Source organism: Gasterosteus aculeatus, chromosome 10 (genome assembly GCF_964276395.1).
Source record: "Gasterosteus aculeatus chromosome 10, fGasAcu3.hap1.1, whole genome shotgun sequence".
In the NCBI taxonomy this organism is placed as follows: domain Eukaryota; kingdom Metazoa; phylum Chordata; class Actinopteri; order Perciformes; family Gasterosteidae; genus Gasterosteus; species Gasterosteus aculeatus.
In genome coordinates, this window is record NC_135697.1 from 18,535,860 (window position 1) to 18,553,521 (window position 17,662).

Here is a 17,662-nt window from a genome sequence, read left to right on the forward strand (position 1 = left end):
CTACGCAGAACTTAACAAAAAACTGTTACTTAAATAAGGCATTCATATTCATTCATATTTTATGAAAAAGAAAGGAACGTGCAAAGAAAATGAACAATGATCAAACAGCAGTGAAGTGTAGCTTCTGTATCAAACAAAGAACTTTGGGAGCAGTTACACTCAAACTGTTCGAACCATAACATGTAATCTCCCTCAAATCCACCTCTGAGGTGGGATCAGGGTAATCCTGATTTTTAGGATCAAACTGATCCAGATTTCAAGTTTTGAAATACTCAACAGCAGTGTTTTATCCGGATCAAAGTCAGGATTACCAAATCTGAATCTTCAGGATCAGATTTGCTTTGAAATGCACGTTTTTAGGATCTGATAAGGATTTAATCCAATCCAGGAGGATTAATCCTGTGGGATCATTTTGAAATACCGGCCCCTGGGGATTAGGTTGATTGGTGAGTCTAAATTGCCCGTAGGTGAGTGGATGGAAGTGTGAGTGTTTGTATGACCAAACCAGGGTGTACCTGATGGGCTGACTCCAGTCCCCCCGCATGAAGGATAAGCGGCTTTGAAGATGGATGGACGTACATTAGTAAATTTATATGTACTTAACATTAGGATATTTAGAAGTACTGAAGATTGATTATTACTAATGTTCAGAACCTTTAAAGTTACCAAAGTATTGACGATTAGAAGCATTGGACAGTAGAAATATTAGTATTGGACAAAAATTCAAACCTTTGTGTACTATTGATATATTGTTTAACAGTAACATGTAAACTGATTGTCACACATTTTAGCACTCACTTGGGTTCCCCTACATCCCCACAAAAAGAAATTGTACAAATAGACAAAGTATTTAGAGTTATTACACTTTTTATCATGGGTGTGCCATTTTCAATTCGATTCTTCCAATTTGTTGGAACGCCATATCCATTCGAGCTTCTGCACAGTTTGCTTTAAGTCGCTGGTTTGAGAGTTCTACCAAGGAACAAACTTACTCCTAGTTACCATTCTCCTCTCTAGAGCAGCAATAGAGTCCAGCGTCACTCTCACAGAGACGACAGCAACCAAATCGTCCACAGTTAAGGCTCCACATTAAAAGGCATCATAAACACGTCAACAACGTTTGTGTATAAAAGTTGTTTTAATTACACTGCCAGCGTTGGGCAGACAACAGTTCTGAATTCCGATGCCAGACATCAAGATCCTGAGATTTAACGTTACTTTCAGGCAGGTTTCAATCCTATGCTAGTACATACTCAGTTCTATGGACACATTACAGTAAGAGCATTAAAAGGATAGTGTCGAGTACCAAACAGTACTGCACTAAATTCAATTGAAGAGTTGAAGCTGGTTGATCCCAGTTTCAGTCGTTAACGCGTAGAAAGGTTGTCCTCTGGAGCTCTACAGCTGGATGAAGCCAGAGTAGAGTCCGTCTGTCCTCTGCTGATCCAAGGTGCGGTCCAGCTCCGGGCCTGACTCCCTACTCTCAGCTGCGTGGACTTTTAGGTGTCCGTTGAGCGATCGTTTGGCCTGGAAGCTTTTGCTGCAGATCCTGCAGCTGTAGGGTTTCTCCCCGGTGTGGATCAGCATGTGTCTCTTCAGGTCCACTTCCTGCATGAAGCCCTTTCCGCACACCTGGCACAGAAAGCGTCTCTCTTTGTTGTGGAAGCGGACATGAGTGTCCAGAGTCTGCTTCTGGGTGAACCCCTTCCCGCAGAGGCTGCAAGAGAATGCCTTCTCTCCAGTGTGGGTCTTCAAGTGAGTCTTCAGGTTCCCGCTCTGGTTGAAGGTCTTTCCGCAGGAGCTGCAGGAGTATGGTTTCTCTCCGGTGTGGATCCTCATGTGCATCAGGAGTGCCGCCTGAGCGCCGAAAGACTTCCCGCAGACGTGGCAGGTGTTGCCAATCTCGCGGTGGGAGTGCAGGTGAGCGGCAAGGCTGACGGCGGACTCGTATTGGTGTCCACAGAGTCCGCATGAGCAGTCCGGGTCCTGCAGGTGAGTCTCTACGTGTTTCAGCAATAAGGTCCTCTTGTCGAAGGCATCCCCGCACGCTTTGCACTGGTACGACCGCACCAATGTGCGGCGCCTCTTTGTTTTGTCGACGGCATCCTTCTGATGAGTTGCCATGTGTCGTCGCAGGTTTTGCCTCCTTGGGAACTTCTGGCAGCAGATGCTGCAGGTGTTCACCTTCTCTCCATTGTGATCCTGCATGTGACGTTCTAAAGACGTCATGTGGTAGAAGGCCCGGCTGCACTCTTTACACTTAAAGGGTTTCTCTGTGGCGTGGATGCGCATGTGTGACGACAGGTTACCCTTTTGGCTGAACTTCTTGCCACAGATCTCGCAGCTGTACGGTTTTTCTCCGGTGTGCAGTCGCATGTGGAGCTCCCGCGCCAGAATGGATTGAAAGGTTTTCCCGCAGAAGGAACAGGTTTTACTCTTCAGCTGGTGTGTTTGCAGGTGAGCAATCAGGTTGGCAGCGGAGTCCAACCGCACGCCGCAGAAACCGCAGCAGCAGTCGGAGTCCTCAGCGCAGACCTGCAGGACGTGTTTGAGCAGGAACCCTTTCCCTTGCAGAGAGCGGCCGCACACGTGACAGCTAAAACTCTGAGCTGGAGTTGACCTCTTCCGTTTGTTCCTGGAGGCAAGCGGCGCCCGTCCGCGCTTCTTTTTCCACAAAGGTCTCCGACTCTGACGTTGTTCGGCTTGATTCTGGTCCAGAACACAGTCGCTGTAGACAGCAGAGCTGCAAGCTGAGGGATGGCTGGGAGGACAAGGAGAGCCCGGCTCCGACAGGCAGGAACCATCACTGCTGACCGGTTCGCCTTCTGGCCAGGTTGGGTCTGTGTGGTCTGGTGAAGGCCGGGGGTCTGCGTGGTTCTGCGGGAGCTCTAAGGAGACACAGGAGATGTGCCCTATATTTACACTGAAGAGCCGTGTGATATTAAGTTAACTGAAACAAAGAACTGCTCTCTTTCAGCATCAATTCAACACTTCAACTATTAGCCAACGTAAGTCGCTCACAGCTTTTAATATGTTAGACCGGAGGACCAATCACACTGCTGCAACACCAGCTAATATTGATGTTATTGTGTAACTCATCTATTAATTATCAGGTGTATAAAAAGGGCTTTACAGTGTACACATGCGCCATCCTCTGTGCTGAAACGCTCACATTGGCACAGAAAAATCCCCCCAAAATGAAACCCTTTGGTGGGGAGGTTACCAGGAGAAGCTGCTATCGAGTGGCGAGTTTCTCGTTCAGGCGAATACGCGTCAAAGGGCCAAACACAAGGTTGAAATATTTTAACTTCAATAAAATGACGTGATGCTGCAATCAGCTTAGATGCTCTAGGTCGTCACTGACTACACTCCGAGCTGTACGATACATCCTCGTACCTCTATCGTGACCTCGTACCTCTATCGTGACCTCGTTCCTCTATCGTGACCTCGTTCCTCTATCGTGACCTCGTTCCTCTATCGTGACCTCGTTCCTCTATCGTGACCTCGTTCCTCTATCGTGACCTCGTTCCTCTATCGTGACCTCGTTCCTCTAGCGTGACCTCGTACTTTTAACAAACAGCATACGACCCGATGATGCAGGGGAAAAACAATGGCGGAAAGTTGAACCGTTTCAGGGTGATAAGCGACGCCGCCTCTACGTTCAGTCTAGCGTAAATGACGCGTCGCGTTTTTGTGCTACGTTCAGACCAAAAGCGAACCAAATTATCCGCGAGGGCGGATTCCATGCAAGGTCAAGGCACTTTCTCCAGGCACCAGCGAGAGTCCACGTCCCACAACCAAATACTTAATAACCCAAAGAAACCTCTTCCCAGAAAATTGGGCCGCAAAAAAGCGTTGAAATATTTTCACATTTTTTCGAGACACGGAGGCGCCACGCAGACTGAACGCCTGGAAGGCAGTTGGTCATTTCCACAACAAGTACAGAGCAGAAATAGTGGAGTCCATGGTGGACGGTGGAAATGATGACCGTCTTTACGGAGACAAGCTACTGGCACGTATGAAGCGAATGAAGACAAACTAATAACTACAACTAGTTCGCTTTGCTTTTGGTGTGAACGCAGCATTAGTGAGAGACAAAGGAGGATGGACAGACTGTGTGTACAGAATAAACAACGTAAATATGTATAATACATTAAATTCCTACGACAGAAATGTCAAATAACTGTTTGTAATCATTTCATACCATAGAAATACCAGATGTTATTTAAACATCTCAGCAGCCCTCAACTAATACGGTATATAATTATATATATATATATATATTTATATATATATATATATATATATATATTTATATATATATATATATATATATATATCGTATTAATTCAGCAGCAAGCGGATGCAGCGTGTTTGTCCATTCAGAGTAATAGATCTGAAAGTGTAACGACAATGATTTAATACGATTAGAACCGTGTTGCATTTACACGAAGCGGAGGTGACTGACCTGCCCGGTGCAGCTTGACTTGGGGCTTCAGCACGGCGTCGAGCAGCCTCCTCTGGCGACAGATCTCCCGTTCTGAGCGCTCAGCTCGCTCTTCGTATCCCGCCACGGTTTCCTCGAACAGACCGACAATCTCCTCCGCAGCTGCCGCTAGCCGCTCGGTGAGCAGCGCTCTCAGTGCCGCGACTTCAGCCGCTTCTTCTCCCTTTTCCACCCGCAGCAGAACGTCTTCGGCGGCGGCGCCGAGCCGCTCGCGTACCGATACGCGCAGCAGCCGCACGGCGCACATTTTGCTCCTTTTCTGCGGACAAAGAGAGCCAGCGGGACCGCGAACACACGCACGGAGTTCTGCGTCGACGACAGTTCGCTGCGAGGAAAGCGAAGCGAACAGCGAACTCTGGCGGACCGGAGGGCGAACAACAGTCCATTTGTTCCTCGGTGTCTCCAAGTCGCTTGGATGCATCCTTAAGGACGCGTTCGTCGACCGCATACGTCACTTCCGCTGAGACTCGCTTGTCTCAATCCGTCGGCTCCCCCGAACGCGGTCGAGGGACGCAGTCCTCCAGGAGCCGGTTTGGAGGACGCATCTGATCTGTCCTCCGCGGCCCAGAATATCCCAGCATGCAGTGCGGGCCGACGAGGATTTACTGTAGTCAGGACGGAGGCGTTCACTAAATGTAACGTTAAGTCATATAAATGTAATCACTCGAATATCTACCGATAGAAATATTATAATATATAACATCACATTTTAATTTATGAAATTGCTTAAGTTACGTGACAACCGATGTCGTGTTTCTAAATGCACATAAGACGCTAGATTAAACTGCGCTTAGTGATAACGTTAACTCCCTTATCCCCCCCTCATACAGCCCCGGAGCCGGACTCTCACCTGAACCCCCCCGGGTCCATGTTACTGTTCCTCTGAACATCAATGTGCTACACACGTTTATAACAAACACACGTTTATAACTAACACACGTTTATAACAAACACACGTTTATAACTAACACACGTTTATAACTAACACACGTTTATAACAAACACACGTTTTTAACTAACACACGTTTATAACAAACACACGTTTGTAACTAACACACGTTTATAACTAACACACGTTTATAACAAACACACGTTTATAACTAACACACGTTTATAACAAACACACGTTTAGAACTAACACACGTTTATAACAAACACACGTTTATAACTCACACACGTTTATAACAAACACACGTTTATAACTAACGCACGTTTATAACAAACACACGTTTATAACTAACACACGTTTATAACAAACACACGTTTATAACTCACACACGTTTATAACAAACACACGTTTATAACTAACGCACGTTTATAACAAACACACGTTTTTAACTAACACACGTTTATAACAAACACACGTTTATAACTCACACACGTTTATAACAAACACACGTTTATAACTAACGCACGTTTATAACAAACACACGTTTATAACTAACACACGTTTATAACAAACGCACGTTTAGAACTAACGCACGTTTATAACTAACGCACGTTTATAACTAACGCACGTTTATAACTAACGCACGTTTATAGCTAACGCACGTTTATAACTAACGCACGTTTATAACACACGTTAATAACAAACACGTTTATAACTAAAGCACGTTTATAACTAACACACGTTTATAACAAACACACGTTTATAACTAACGCACGTTTATAACAAACACACGTTTATAACTAACGCACGTTTATAACTAACGCACGTTTATAACAAACGCACGTTTATAACTAACGCACGTTTATAACTAACGCACGTTTATAGCTAACGCACGTTTATAACTAACGCACGTTTATAACACACGTTAATAACAAACACGTTTATAACTAAAGCACGTTTATAACTAACGCACGTTTAGAACTAACGCACGTTTATAACTAACGCACGTTTATAACAAACGCACGTTTAGAACTAACGCACGTTTATCGCTAACGCACGTTTATAACAAACACACGTTTATAACTAACGCACGTTTATAACAAACGCACGTTTATAACTAACGCACGTTTATAACAAACACACGTTTACAACTAACGCACGTTTATAACTAACGCACGTTTATAACTAACGCACGTTTATAACTAACGCACGTTTATAGCTAACGCACGTTTATAACACACGTTAATAACAAACACGTTTATAACTAAAGCACGTTTATAACTAACGCACGTTTATAACTAACGCACGTTTATAACACACGTTAATAACAAACACGTTTATAACTAAAGCACGTTTATAACTAACGCACGTTTATAACTAACGCACGTTTATAACTAACGCACGTTTATAGCAAACGCACGTTTATAGCTAACGCACGTTTATAACTAACGCACGTTTATAACACACGTTAATAACAAACACGTTTATAGCTAAAACACGTTTATAACTAACGCACGTTTATAACTAACGCACGTTTATAACTAACGCACGTTTATAGCAAACGCACGTTTATAACTAACGCACGTTTATAACTAATGCACGTTTATAGCAAACGCACGTTTATAACTAACGCACGTTTATAACTAACGCACATTTATAGCAAACGCACGTTTATAACTAACGCACATTTATAACTAACGCACGTTTATAGCAAACGCACGTTTATAACTAACGCACGTTTATAACTAACGCACGTTTATAACACACGTTAATAACAAACACGTTTATAGCTAAAACACGTTTATAACTAACGCACGTTTATAACTAACGCACGTTTATAGCAAACGCACGTTTATAACTAACGCACGTTTATAACTAACGCACGTTTATAGCAAACGCACGTTTATAACTAACGCACGTTTATAACTAACGCACGTTTATAGCAAACGCATGTTTATAACTAACGCACGTTTATAACACACGTTAATAACAAACACGTTTATAGCTAAAACACGTTTATAACTAACGCACGTTTATATCAAACGCACGTTTATAACTAACGCACGTTTATAACACACGTTTATAACTAACACACGTTTAGAACAAACGCACGTTCATAACACACGTTTATAACAAACACACGTTTATAACAAACACACGATAATAACAAACACACGTTTATAACTAACACACGTTTATAACAAACGCACGTTTATAACACACGTTTATAACAAACACACGTTTATAACTAACGCACGTTTATAACTAACGCACGTTTATAACTAACGCACGTTTATAACACACGTTTATAACAAACGCACGTTTAGAACACATTTATTACAAACACACGTTTATAACTAACACACGTTTATAACTACCGCACGTTTATATCAAACGCACGTTTATAACTAACGCACGTTTATAACACACGTTAATAACAAACACACGTTTATAACTAACACACGTTTATAACAAACGCACGTTTATAACACACGTTTATAACAAACACACGTTTATAACAAACGCACGTTTATAACACACGTTTATAACAAACGCACGTTTATAACAAACGCACGTTTATAACACATGTTTAGAACAAACACACGTTTATAACAAACACACGATTATAACAAACACACGTTTATAACAAACACGTTTATAACAAACGCACGTTTATAACTAACACACGTTTATAACAAACGCACGTTTATAACTAACACAAGTTTATAACAAACACACGTTTATAACAAACACACGTTTATAACTAACACACGTTTATAACAAACGCACGTTTATAACAAACACACGTTTATAACTAACACACGTTTATAACTAACACACGTTTATAACAAACACACGTTTATAACTAACACACGTTTATAACAAACACACAACGAGCAGCTCACGTTACCGGGAGCCGCTGCGCTGTTAACGGCAGCTCGCCTGTTGTTATTAGTGAAGTTATGAACCTGAAATATCACTTTAAGTCAGTAACGTTACCGAATGAATACACAAAGAAACTGAACTCGCTTTGCTCCTTTTGTTGTATGATTATGAACTAACTTTATATTTAGTAGTGTTTTATGGAGGAAGCAGCATCAAGCTGAAGGAGAACAGCGATTCTGTCCTATGCAATAGAAACATAAGAAGTCCTTGTTAATACATGTGTTTGCTGTTGGGTTTTTTATTGACAGTATTGGTGGAATATTTCTGCCTGGAGATTGAATCATTGCTTTTAGCTGAAGGTACATGGCCTTAAGGCGCGCGCATGCGTCTTTACACACTCGTTTCACTTCATGGTTCTAAAGTCTTGCGTGTGTTGCAGAGCAATTCACCCTCCAGAACAACAGGTGGAGTAAACTCTTAGGAAAATATTATTGATCAACTATTTATTGAACTTATGACAGAAAATGAACGTAAAGGAAGTAAATATTCAACAGAAGAAAAAATGAATGAATTTGAGTTTGTAATGTTGAAACATTCAAAAGAAAAAACCTTTACAGAACCTTTAATCCTTCATTTTGTTTAAGACATACTGACGTCACCTTGTAGATGGTTGATATAGAGTCTGTGAGGTCTTCAAAAGGTATAAATACAAATAAACACTTTGCTGCAACATATCACATAGAAATGTATCTATTATTCATTATTGTATTTATTTCATACTTTTTACTCTCTGACTTAAACGTCTTTCGGCTTTTTCGTCATAAAATGAAGTCATTTATAATAATCTTGATCCTTTTGGTCAAAACAGCTTTAATAACAAAATTAAACATTTGATGTACGGCCCCCCATACGCACATCAGGGTCAAAAGTCTGAATGTGAAAAAAAATCAGAATGTAAAAACCTGATCTGAAACTTGAAAATATAGGATTTGAATCTGAAAACATAAAATCTGCAACCAAAAAATATAATGCAGCAAATATCCAAAATATGTAAGTGAAGGAAAACAAATCTTTTTCAAAACTACATTCAACCGTAAAATACTTTTCGTCCAACTACTTTTATTTTGAGTTCATTGTTGTATTTTTAAATGTTCAACAACAAAACTTAAACTTTCAGGTTAACATTTGTTTTTCAAATGATCAAAACTTTTGACCTGGATTTGTCTCCATAGTTTGGGCCCCTGTATCCTCTGCTGTGTGGCCCCTCCGTCCCTTACATCTGTGTGACACTTTAAATCCATCGCTGTGATGCCAACATGCAGCAGCAGAGAATCCTTGGGACCAAAGTGTTGCTCCTTCTCCTGATTCTACGATTTTGTGCCCTCCACCTCCTTATTGGTCAAGGGGGCCAGGGCGGCGTCCACCAATGAGATGGCAGGAAACAGTTTAAACCAGCCAATCGCCATTACTGACAAATCCAGATCGTCCAATAAAATCTGAGCAGCTCCCATGAAAGATTTATGATCCATCCGGCCGTAGTCACCCCAAACAATAATCTGCAGGCAGACAGCGAGAGACGGACAGAGACAGGGACAGACGGACAGAGCAACACAGACAGACAGACAGAGCGAGAGTGAGACAGACAGACGGACAGACAGACACCTATGTCACAAGGTACTCATGCGTCCCTTCTTCACGTCTTATGGATGTGTATAATGATTTTTATACTGTGTATTGGTTTTGTCTATTCGTTAATGACCGTTTGGCTATGAATTTTAATAACATTTCATTTTGAGATTTTTTTTATTTCAGGCTGCCTTAAAAACATCTGGCCGGGGACAGCGGATGGCAATCAGCCTCTGGCTCACTTACAGTACAACTGTTAATTGGTGTGCATTGTCCCTGCAAAATAAATGAATAGACACATAAAATAAATAAATGAGTATGATTGATGTTAGAATGTCTTCATGAAGTACCTGTAGTACTTTTCCCTCAGGACTTTCTTCGAACTGCAGCTGTTGTTGGTAAAGGGGGTCGGGGGATTTTCTGGCCAGCCGAGTTCTTCTCTTTAACACACACTTCCCATTATCCATCAGATACACCTTCACGTATGGAGCTACACACACACACATGCAGGATCAACAGTTATAAATATCTTTGTCAATATTGCAATATCAATATTACAGTTTTACAAATTAGAGAAGAATACAACAATATGATAGCATGCTGTACATTATGATAGTATGTAGTACAGTATGATGGCACGTAGTATATTATGGGAGTACAGTATGATAACATAAAGTACAGAATGATAGTGTGTAGTACATTATGGTAGTATAGTGTGTGTTATTATTATTATTACCTGGAGTGTTCTTGTTGCCTTGTTTACCCACAAGCCCTCTGGCTCGGATCACCTCCACATCTAGACGCTCCTTCCTATACACCATCCCGATTTGGATGTCACCTGACCACCAATCAGCCAATCAGGGAGGCTCATGTTATATAACGTCAGCGATAACAGTCTCATTTCCAGTGCACACAAGGTTTCATAGGTAATTTACCCATGGAGGGGGTGGCCAGAGTCTGGCGTCCAGCCAGCTGGGCGGGACCTAATCCGTCCAGGAAGCCGGTGAACTGTTTATCTGATGCCAACTTCACTCCTGGAAATATCAGACTGCAGCGACAGAAGGAGGAGTGAGGAATTTACAAGACACACCTCAGAAACCAGAGAGAATAGAGCGAGTTTGTAGAAAGAGGATCTCACGCTCCAGGTTTGGGGTCCTCGGCGTCCGGGTCGCGGCTCGGCTGTCGAGTAAAACGAGATTTAAACTCGACGGCTAGACCTGTTTCTACACTCCTTTGGACAGGGAGTCTCACGACCTTCTTCTTCTTCTCTTCCTCTAGATAAATAAGGGGGGAGGAGGTGACATGGAGAAGAATATGTGAATTGAGCTGGCATCTTCATGTTTTTAATGTGGAAGTTGTTGTTGAGAAGGTTGTTTGCTGTGTAAACCTGTGGGTTTGTTCTCTAAGCTTTTCTCCAATATGAAACTTAGTCTTGGTGTTTTAAAATTACACCAAATTTATTTTGGATTGTTCCAACAGCAGAATACAAGATGCAGGGAACTTTCGTTGTTCGTTTCGTTGTCGTTGTTTACGTGGGTTTACCCTCCACTAGAGCCCTGTATAGGTATTTGCTCTAAACTAAAACAAGTAGGTATTTTCTCTAAAGTGAAGCAAATAGGTTTGTTTTTTGAAGTTAAACAACAAGGTAACGTGTGATGAAGAAGGTGCTGGATGAAGAGGGACTCACCCTCAGGGTTGAGCTGGGAGGCGCTCTGACTCTTCTTTCCCAGTCCCACCATTCCCATCATCTTCGCTCCGAAGCTTGAACGCCGCTTCTTGTCGTCGTCGTCGTCGTCGTTGTTTCTCCCCAACGAACAAATCTCTCCTCCGACGCTGGAGGACTTTGTGAGAGGAGCTGCTGGTGCTGCCCTGCAGGAGAGGGAAACAGGTGAGGTGGAGATGTGGAGAACTATTGTTGCTTTACAGCAGCGTCTTACTTTGTTGGCGCAGGAACCACCTCCTCTGCGTCCCCCAGTGATTCGCTCTTCTGCAGCACGGCTCCGTCCTCTTCTACCCCGGCTACTTTCTGTGTTACCTCTAAACCCGTCCCCAGCTCCACTGACTCCAGAACCTCTGCCCGATTGCTGTAGCAAATGAGAAGACCGACCGTCCAACATGCTAGCAGAACGATATTCTGCTAAAATCAACATGTTAAAAACAGTATTCAATAATAATATGCTAACAAGCATCATGGGATGGGAAGATTAACGGGTTTCTGGAGGGAAGTTAACACATTTAAACGCCTTTAAGCTTAAAGGCCGGCGCATGCTTCTGCGTCTTTACGCGTCGACGCACTGGTTTCACTTCCTGGTTGTAAAGTCTCGCGTGTGTTGCAGAGCGATTCACCTCCAGAACAACAGGTGGAGTCACGTGTTTTGTTGAAGACGACCTAGAGAGTCACGTCTTTGTGTGTGGAAGTCGCTGGTTGCTTTATTTATTGATCATAGACTTTATTGCCCCGTCTATCCACACTGCTGCTTTTCATCAAGGACACATTTGTCCCGTATTTTCCTCCACGACTTTGTTCCCCTCGTTTGTGGAGATCTCCCTCCATGAATCCAACCCGCTTCTAAACCCGCCAATGACGGCTTGTATAAGCGCTCATATTTACGCATTTCTTCCGACAAAAGTTCTTCAATCTGATCCGTTCTCTCGTAAACAGTCTTCGTTTTAATAATGGCGGTATCGGGCTATGAAAACGGAAACGTGAGACTCCGTAAAGGACGTAGTTAGCGGACCAATCGCTAGAAAAATGTCTCGACACACGAAAGGACACAAGGAGGTGTGAAAAGCGACGCAGATGCAAGGGGGGGCTTGCGTCTGAAAACGCAGAAGCATAAACTAGGCTTTAGTCTGTTCTAACCTGGCCGACACATCGCTGATGTCGCTGTCTGGTGATGTGAAGGACAGACTGTCCCTCGCCTGGAGACAGAAGTAGAGGAAAACAGGTGAGCAGCTGTATGACATCATCAGTGGTTTGTGTGACACTTATCTCACTTTTGATGGATCCTTCATCAGAGCTGCTGTGAGAGGAGAGGAGAGTTTGGTCAAAACTTCATTATTTGTAAATGTTTTATTTCGCTGACGCTTTTATCCAATGCAACTTACAATAAGTGCATTCAACCAAGAGGGGAACAGAACCAGAACAACGAGAATCAAGAAAGTTCAATTTCTTCAAGAAAGCCAAACTACGAAACGCTGTAAGTTATTGCACAGTACACGCTGCTGTCCCGATGTCACTGTGGAGCTCGTTCCACCATTTAGGAGCCAGAGCATCAAACAGTGGGGATGTTGGTGTTCATCTTTCTGTGAGAAAGCAACAAGCAGATTGATGCAGGGCGGAGTGTAAGGTTAGACCAGGTCTAACCGCTGGACTCGATCTGCATAATGTACAGCATGCTATCAAAACAGTCAGCTCTTTAAGGACTTCACAGAGATAATATCTAAATCCTTTGGAACGCAAAACAAGATGTCACCTGTTTAACTTTAGCTTCCAGACTTTCACACAATAGACTGAACATTGATCTGAATCGATACAATGAAACATCACGAGAACGTCGTAATAGTGTAAACAAACACTGCATAGGAATGTCATCAAGTGTAAAGACATTTCATTACTTTAATTTGAAGAAACTGACTCTTCTTCTATTCTGAAATGGCTTCTTTTGGCTTCTAGCCTGTCTGGAAAAGTTCTCAGTTCTCTAAACAATTTCACTCGTGAAGTTCGAACTTTAGGATTTCTTTATTTTCAGTGATGGCTTTGGTATATTTGTTCATCAACACGGTCACAACTCATTGTTTTTACTGGTGTGTGGGTGTCTGCCCTGTGAGGCAGGGGCTTAAAAACTAGTAATTAAAATGGAATATAGATTTATATAAAATAGGAATTAAAAGTAACCAGCAACGCCACCTAGTTGAGAAGTCTCCAAAAAAACAGGTTCTTATATACGGGGGAAAAACAGCATGGATCACAAGACATAAAAGCAAGGTGAAAAGATGCTTTTATTATTAACTAAAAAAAAAAAAATAACTATAAAATAACTGCAATTGTAGTAAAAGTCCAGCTCGAAAAAAGTACTAAAACAAATCAAAAAGAGTTCAACTCCAGGTAAAAAGCCAGGCACCACTGCTTGTCCTGCTCCTTTCCGTTCTCTGCCTGTGTGTGTGGTGTCCCTTTGCCCTGCTCGTCCCCTGCTCGTCCCCTGCTTTTTCCTTCCTCTCGTTTTTCCCTCCTCGTGCTGTGCTTCATGTTCTTTAATAGAGGCTGTGTTGATTGGGAGGGGAGGTGCTGTCATTCTGCAACGCTATTGGCCAGTTGCTTCAGTGCCAACGCTCTCTGTAATCAATTAAGTCCCTCCAGGTGCATGTGATTATTGACTGCAAACTAATAAAATGTGGGCTAACGTGGTAAAATGGTAAGTTATAAAAACATGCCAAAATGTAATAAAACAAAGCATGCTAAAATCAATAAAAATAGTTACATAGCCACAACCCAATGTCCTCCAGGGGTCCGTTTCAAGAAGCGGGTTTAGTGTAAACTCAGAGTTAGTTAAGCCTGAGATGAGGGAAACTCTCAGGGGAGGTAACTAAAGCTCAGGCTCAGTCATCATGGTAACTAAAGCTCAGGATCATTACATTACACTTTAAACACATGGCTTTTTCACATTTTCGCCTGGGGAGCAATTAGGGGTTAGGTGTCCTGCTCAGGGACACTTCGACATGGAACATGGGGCAGCCTGGAATCGAACCAACAACCTTGTGCTTCCCAGCACACCTTCTCTAACCCCTGCGCCACGACGACCCCCAGGATCAGTCACCATGGTAACTAAAGCTCAGGATCAGTCACCATGGTAACTAAAGCTCAGGATCAGTCACCACGGTAACTAAAGCTCAGGCCCAGTCACCATGGTAACTAAAGCTCAGGCTCAGTCACCATGGTAACTAAAGCTCAGGCCCAGTCACCATGGTAATTCATTCATTCATTCACTCTGTATCAGTTTACACATATGAACAAAATAAGATTACGTTAAAGTGTTTTCTGGAACACGTCACGTCCTTTTCTGGACGATCCTGTTGGTGAAGAAGCGCTTTTACTTCTCAGGCTGTTAAACACCTTAAGAGAGAATATTGAGGCCCGATTAGATGTGTTGTCATTTCCAGATGACTACTTGTTTGAACGCTATCGTTTTTCTTCACAGTCTATCAAATATGTCCATGACCTCAGCCGCCCTCATAGAAGTAACGTCCCCCATCGTGGACGTGCTCTCACATACGAGACCATTCTTTGTGTACTACGTGTTTTCCTTTACAACATTAGAATATTAGTAAAGCTGCTGTATGCAGAGCCGTGAGAAACGTGTGCGTCGCTCTGAAACGTCTTTCAAACCATTTTTGTTCCCTGGACACAAACCAGCGAAGCCATTAAAGAGGAGTTCCACAGGTCGCACCTGAATAAAATACATTGTAGGTCCAATACCATTGTACCAGTTTTTACTAGCGATATTGTTCTTGTGATTAAATATGAGCATGTGTGTGTATTTCAATCCTGTGTGTAGTGCTTTCTAGCAGTGTAAAAGTGTAAAAAATGTCATTTTCCCACTGGGAATAAGTAAAACGTAACGTATGTGAACTTACGCCGTTTCTCTGTCTTTTGCTGCGGTAGCGGCGTTTTTTTCTAATTACAGGTTCATACTCGCTGTTCGCTTGCATTAATATTTCCAGCTCAATAGGGGTGAATATATTGTTTGTGGTGGTTGTCATGGTAACTCATAGTATAATGGCTCCATTCATCCTGCCTTCATACTGTGGTGGTGCACGCGCTCAACTCTGAGTCAACCTACTTTTGGAATCACTATTCTAAGGTTCTATCATTTTGGGAAAAATTGCAGTCTCATTGGGTTGTTAAGTTGTAGAATGAAAAATCGCCTCATTTGCTGTCCTGCTCCTAAATGGTGGAAGGAGGTCTCTGAAGACATCAGGACCACAGAGAGCCTTCACAACTTCAGACTAAAGACACACCTCTTCAGACTCTTCCTCCACTAACACACTAACTAACTGTAGCACTTACATTGGACTTATAATGGTTCTTATCTACAGCAAGTTGTAAATTGGCGTATTTGATGAAATCACACTTTCTTGTTTCTTGTTCTTCTGAGTTTGTGTCCTTATGGTTGAAATGTACTTATTGTAAGTCGCTTTGGATAAAAGGGTCAGATAAATGACATTTAATGTAAAATCACTCAGCAGTGATCTTCCGAGCTGCCTGCACAAGAAGTTGGTTTTGTGACCTGGATCTAATTTGACAGTCTGTCAAGTTGGAAATACAATTGCGTATTCACACACACACAAACACCGGGGTGTACAGTAATAAGCACCGTTGAGGTGCGCGATGGCCCGATTCATACTGATGGTTGTTGGGGGAGAATTTATCGATCTGCACACTGTGAGTCTCTCAAGAACTCGGTGTGTGACCTTTCTCTGGAATTCTGTGACCTAAACTAGTCCATGGTGGCATTGTGTTGTTACAGCTGGAAGCCACCTGTTCTTTTGTTCATCCATTTGTTGTCTTTCCTTCTGTGTTTCAACAGGGTTGCCTTTGTCACATTACGGGTGTTTTCCTATAACATCTGTTTTCCTACTCAAGTTCCTTTGTGCATGGGTGTCTTCTGATTACACATTGGTTTTAAAGCTTCTATTCACACCAAGAAGCTTTGTCAGATCTTCCTGCTCCTGTACGGGACAAGGAACACTCTGTCCCTTTCCAGCTAAATTGAGTCACTGAACTTCTGTCTGCACTTATGACTTGTGTTGATGGCTTCTGTATTCTTTATCATTTTTCTATATTCTAGTTAGTAATAAATACTTAACAAAAACAAAAACTGTTTGTGCCCCTTCCATCTGGCAGGAGGCTGAGGTCCATCAGGACTACGACCTCCCGCCACACGAACAGTTTCTTCCCGTCGGCAGTCGGGCTCATCAACAGAGCCGGTCCCCCACTGCCTGACTCTGACATCCCACCGGTCACTCCCCTTCACACTGCACATGCCACTTTAACTGCAATTCATCACTTTGTCACTTGTCACTTTGTCTCTTGTCTGTTACTTGTTTGTTAGTGCACTTTATGCTTAATACTTTTCTTTAACTTTTTAATATTTAACATTTTTGTAACTTTATTCCCTTGTTTTATACTAACCCACAGCCTTATTCTACTAACCCATTGCATTAGCATTTCATTCCACTTTATTTTATTACTTGTGCACTGTTGTCTTGTCTGTCTACTGTCGCGCACTAACCGCCAAGACAAATTCCTTGTATGTTTGACATATTTTGGCTAATAAATGTTTCCTGATTCCTGATTCCTGATTAATCACAAACGAGTTTAAGATACTTTTGTTTTTGCACATGCACATTATCCACATATTTCTACCACAATGGTGAGCAGATCAACTAACCCAACGAGCATTAAATACTCCATCTAATCACCATCTCATCACATATTTAGGGGACTAATTTGACACATGGCTACAGGGGAAGGAGCTACCTGGCAACAGCTATTGCCATACCATCGGCTGAGTTGTTCTGCCGATCCTGCCATGTGACCTCTGCATCATGTAAAGAGAGAGATGATTAGTCAGACTAAATGTTAACTCTAATCAGGTGAATCAGTCTAACCAGTTAAATATGTCAAACTAGTTAAACCAGATAAACAAGTCAACCAGTTAAACCAATCAAACTAGTCAAAAGAGCAAAACCAA

General features: G+C 42.3%; 2 protein-coding genes across 11 annotated transcripts in view; both read right to left on the reverse strand.

The window, feature by feature from the left end:
* Positions 1–849: 849 nt before the first annotated feature.
* Positions 850–4,918, reverse strand: LOC120826754 (uncharacterized). Its single transcript, XM_040189296.2, has 2 exons — positions 4,469–4,918; positions 850–2,888 (listed from the first exon to the last, which is right to left on the reverse strand). Exons 1-2 carry the CDS (start codon positions 4,752–4,754, stop codon positions 1,399–1,401), a joined length of 1,776 nt encoding a protein of 591 aa, XP_040045230.2. The 5' UTR covers positions 4,755–4,918; the 3' UTR covers positions 850–1,398.
* Positions 4,919–8,768: 3,850 nt separating this feature from the next.
* The window catches only part of LOC120826751 (regulating synaptic membrane exocytosis protein 2-like), a 30,617-nt gene continuing 21,723 nt past the window's right edge, over positions 8,769–17,662 (reverse strand). For 6 of the 10 annotated variants that reach the window (XM_040189278.2, XM_040189281.2, XM_040189274.2 and 3 more), the window contains 10 exons: positions 17,471–17,509; positions 12,906–12,931; positions 12,772–12,830; positions 11,846–11,992; positions 11,596–11,777; positions 11,047–11,182; positions 10,844–10,956; positions 10,645–10,746; positions 10,259–10,398; positions 8,769–9,838 (listed from right to left, as the gene is read on the reverse strand). In XM_040189278.2, coding sequence (XP_040045212.2) covers positions 9,650–9,838; positions 10,259–10,398; positions 10,645–10,746; positions 10,844–10,956; positions 11,047–11,182; positions 11,596–11,777; positions 11,846–11,992; positions 12,772–12,830; positions 12,906–12,931; positions 17,471–17,509 — 1,133 coding nt within the window. In that variant the 3' untranslated portion in view covers positions 8,769–9,649. Of the gene's footprint in view, positions 9,839–10,258; positions 10,399–10,644; positions 10,747–10,843; positions 10,957–11,046; positions 11,183–11,595; positions 11,778–11,845; positions 11,993–12,771; positions 12,932–17,448; positions 17,510–17,662 lie in introns of all 10 variants that reach the window. The other 4 variants (XR_013450918.1, XM_078081082.1, XR_013450917.1 and 1 more) reach the window with 4 other exon arrangements.

What these genes read in the sequence shown, in the direction of transcription:
- LOC120826754 (XM_040189296.2), bottom strand. Translation starts at nt 4,754, where the DNA reads ATGTGCGCCGTGCGGCTGCTGCGCGTATCGGTACGCGAGCGGCTCGGC. An exon ending in AGTCAAGCTGCACCGGGCAG is followed by an intron (nt 2,889 to 4,468) that starts GTCAGTCACCTC and finishes GTGTCTCCTTAG; the next exon opens with AGCTCCCGCAGAACCACGCA.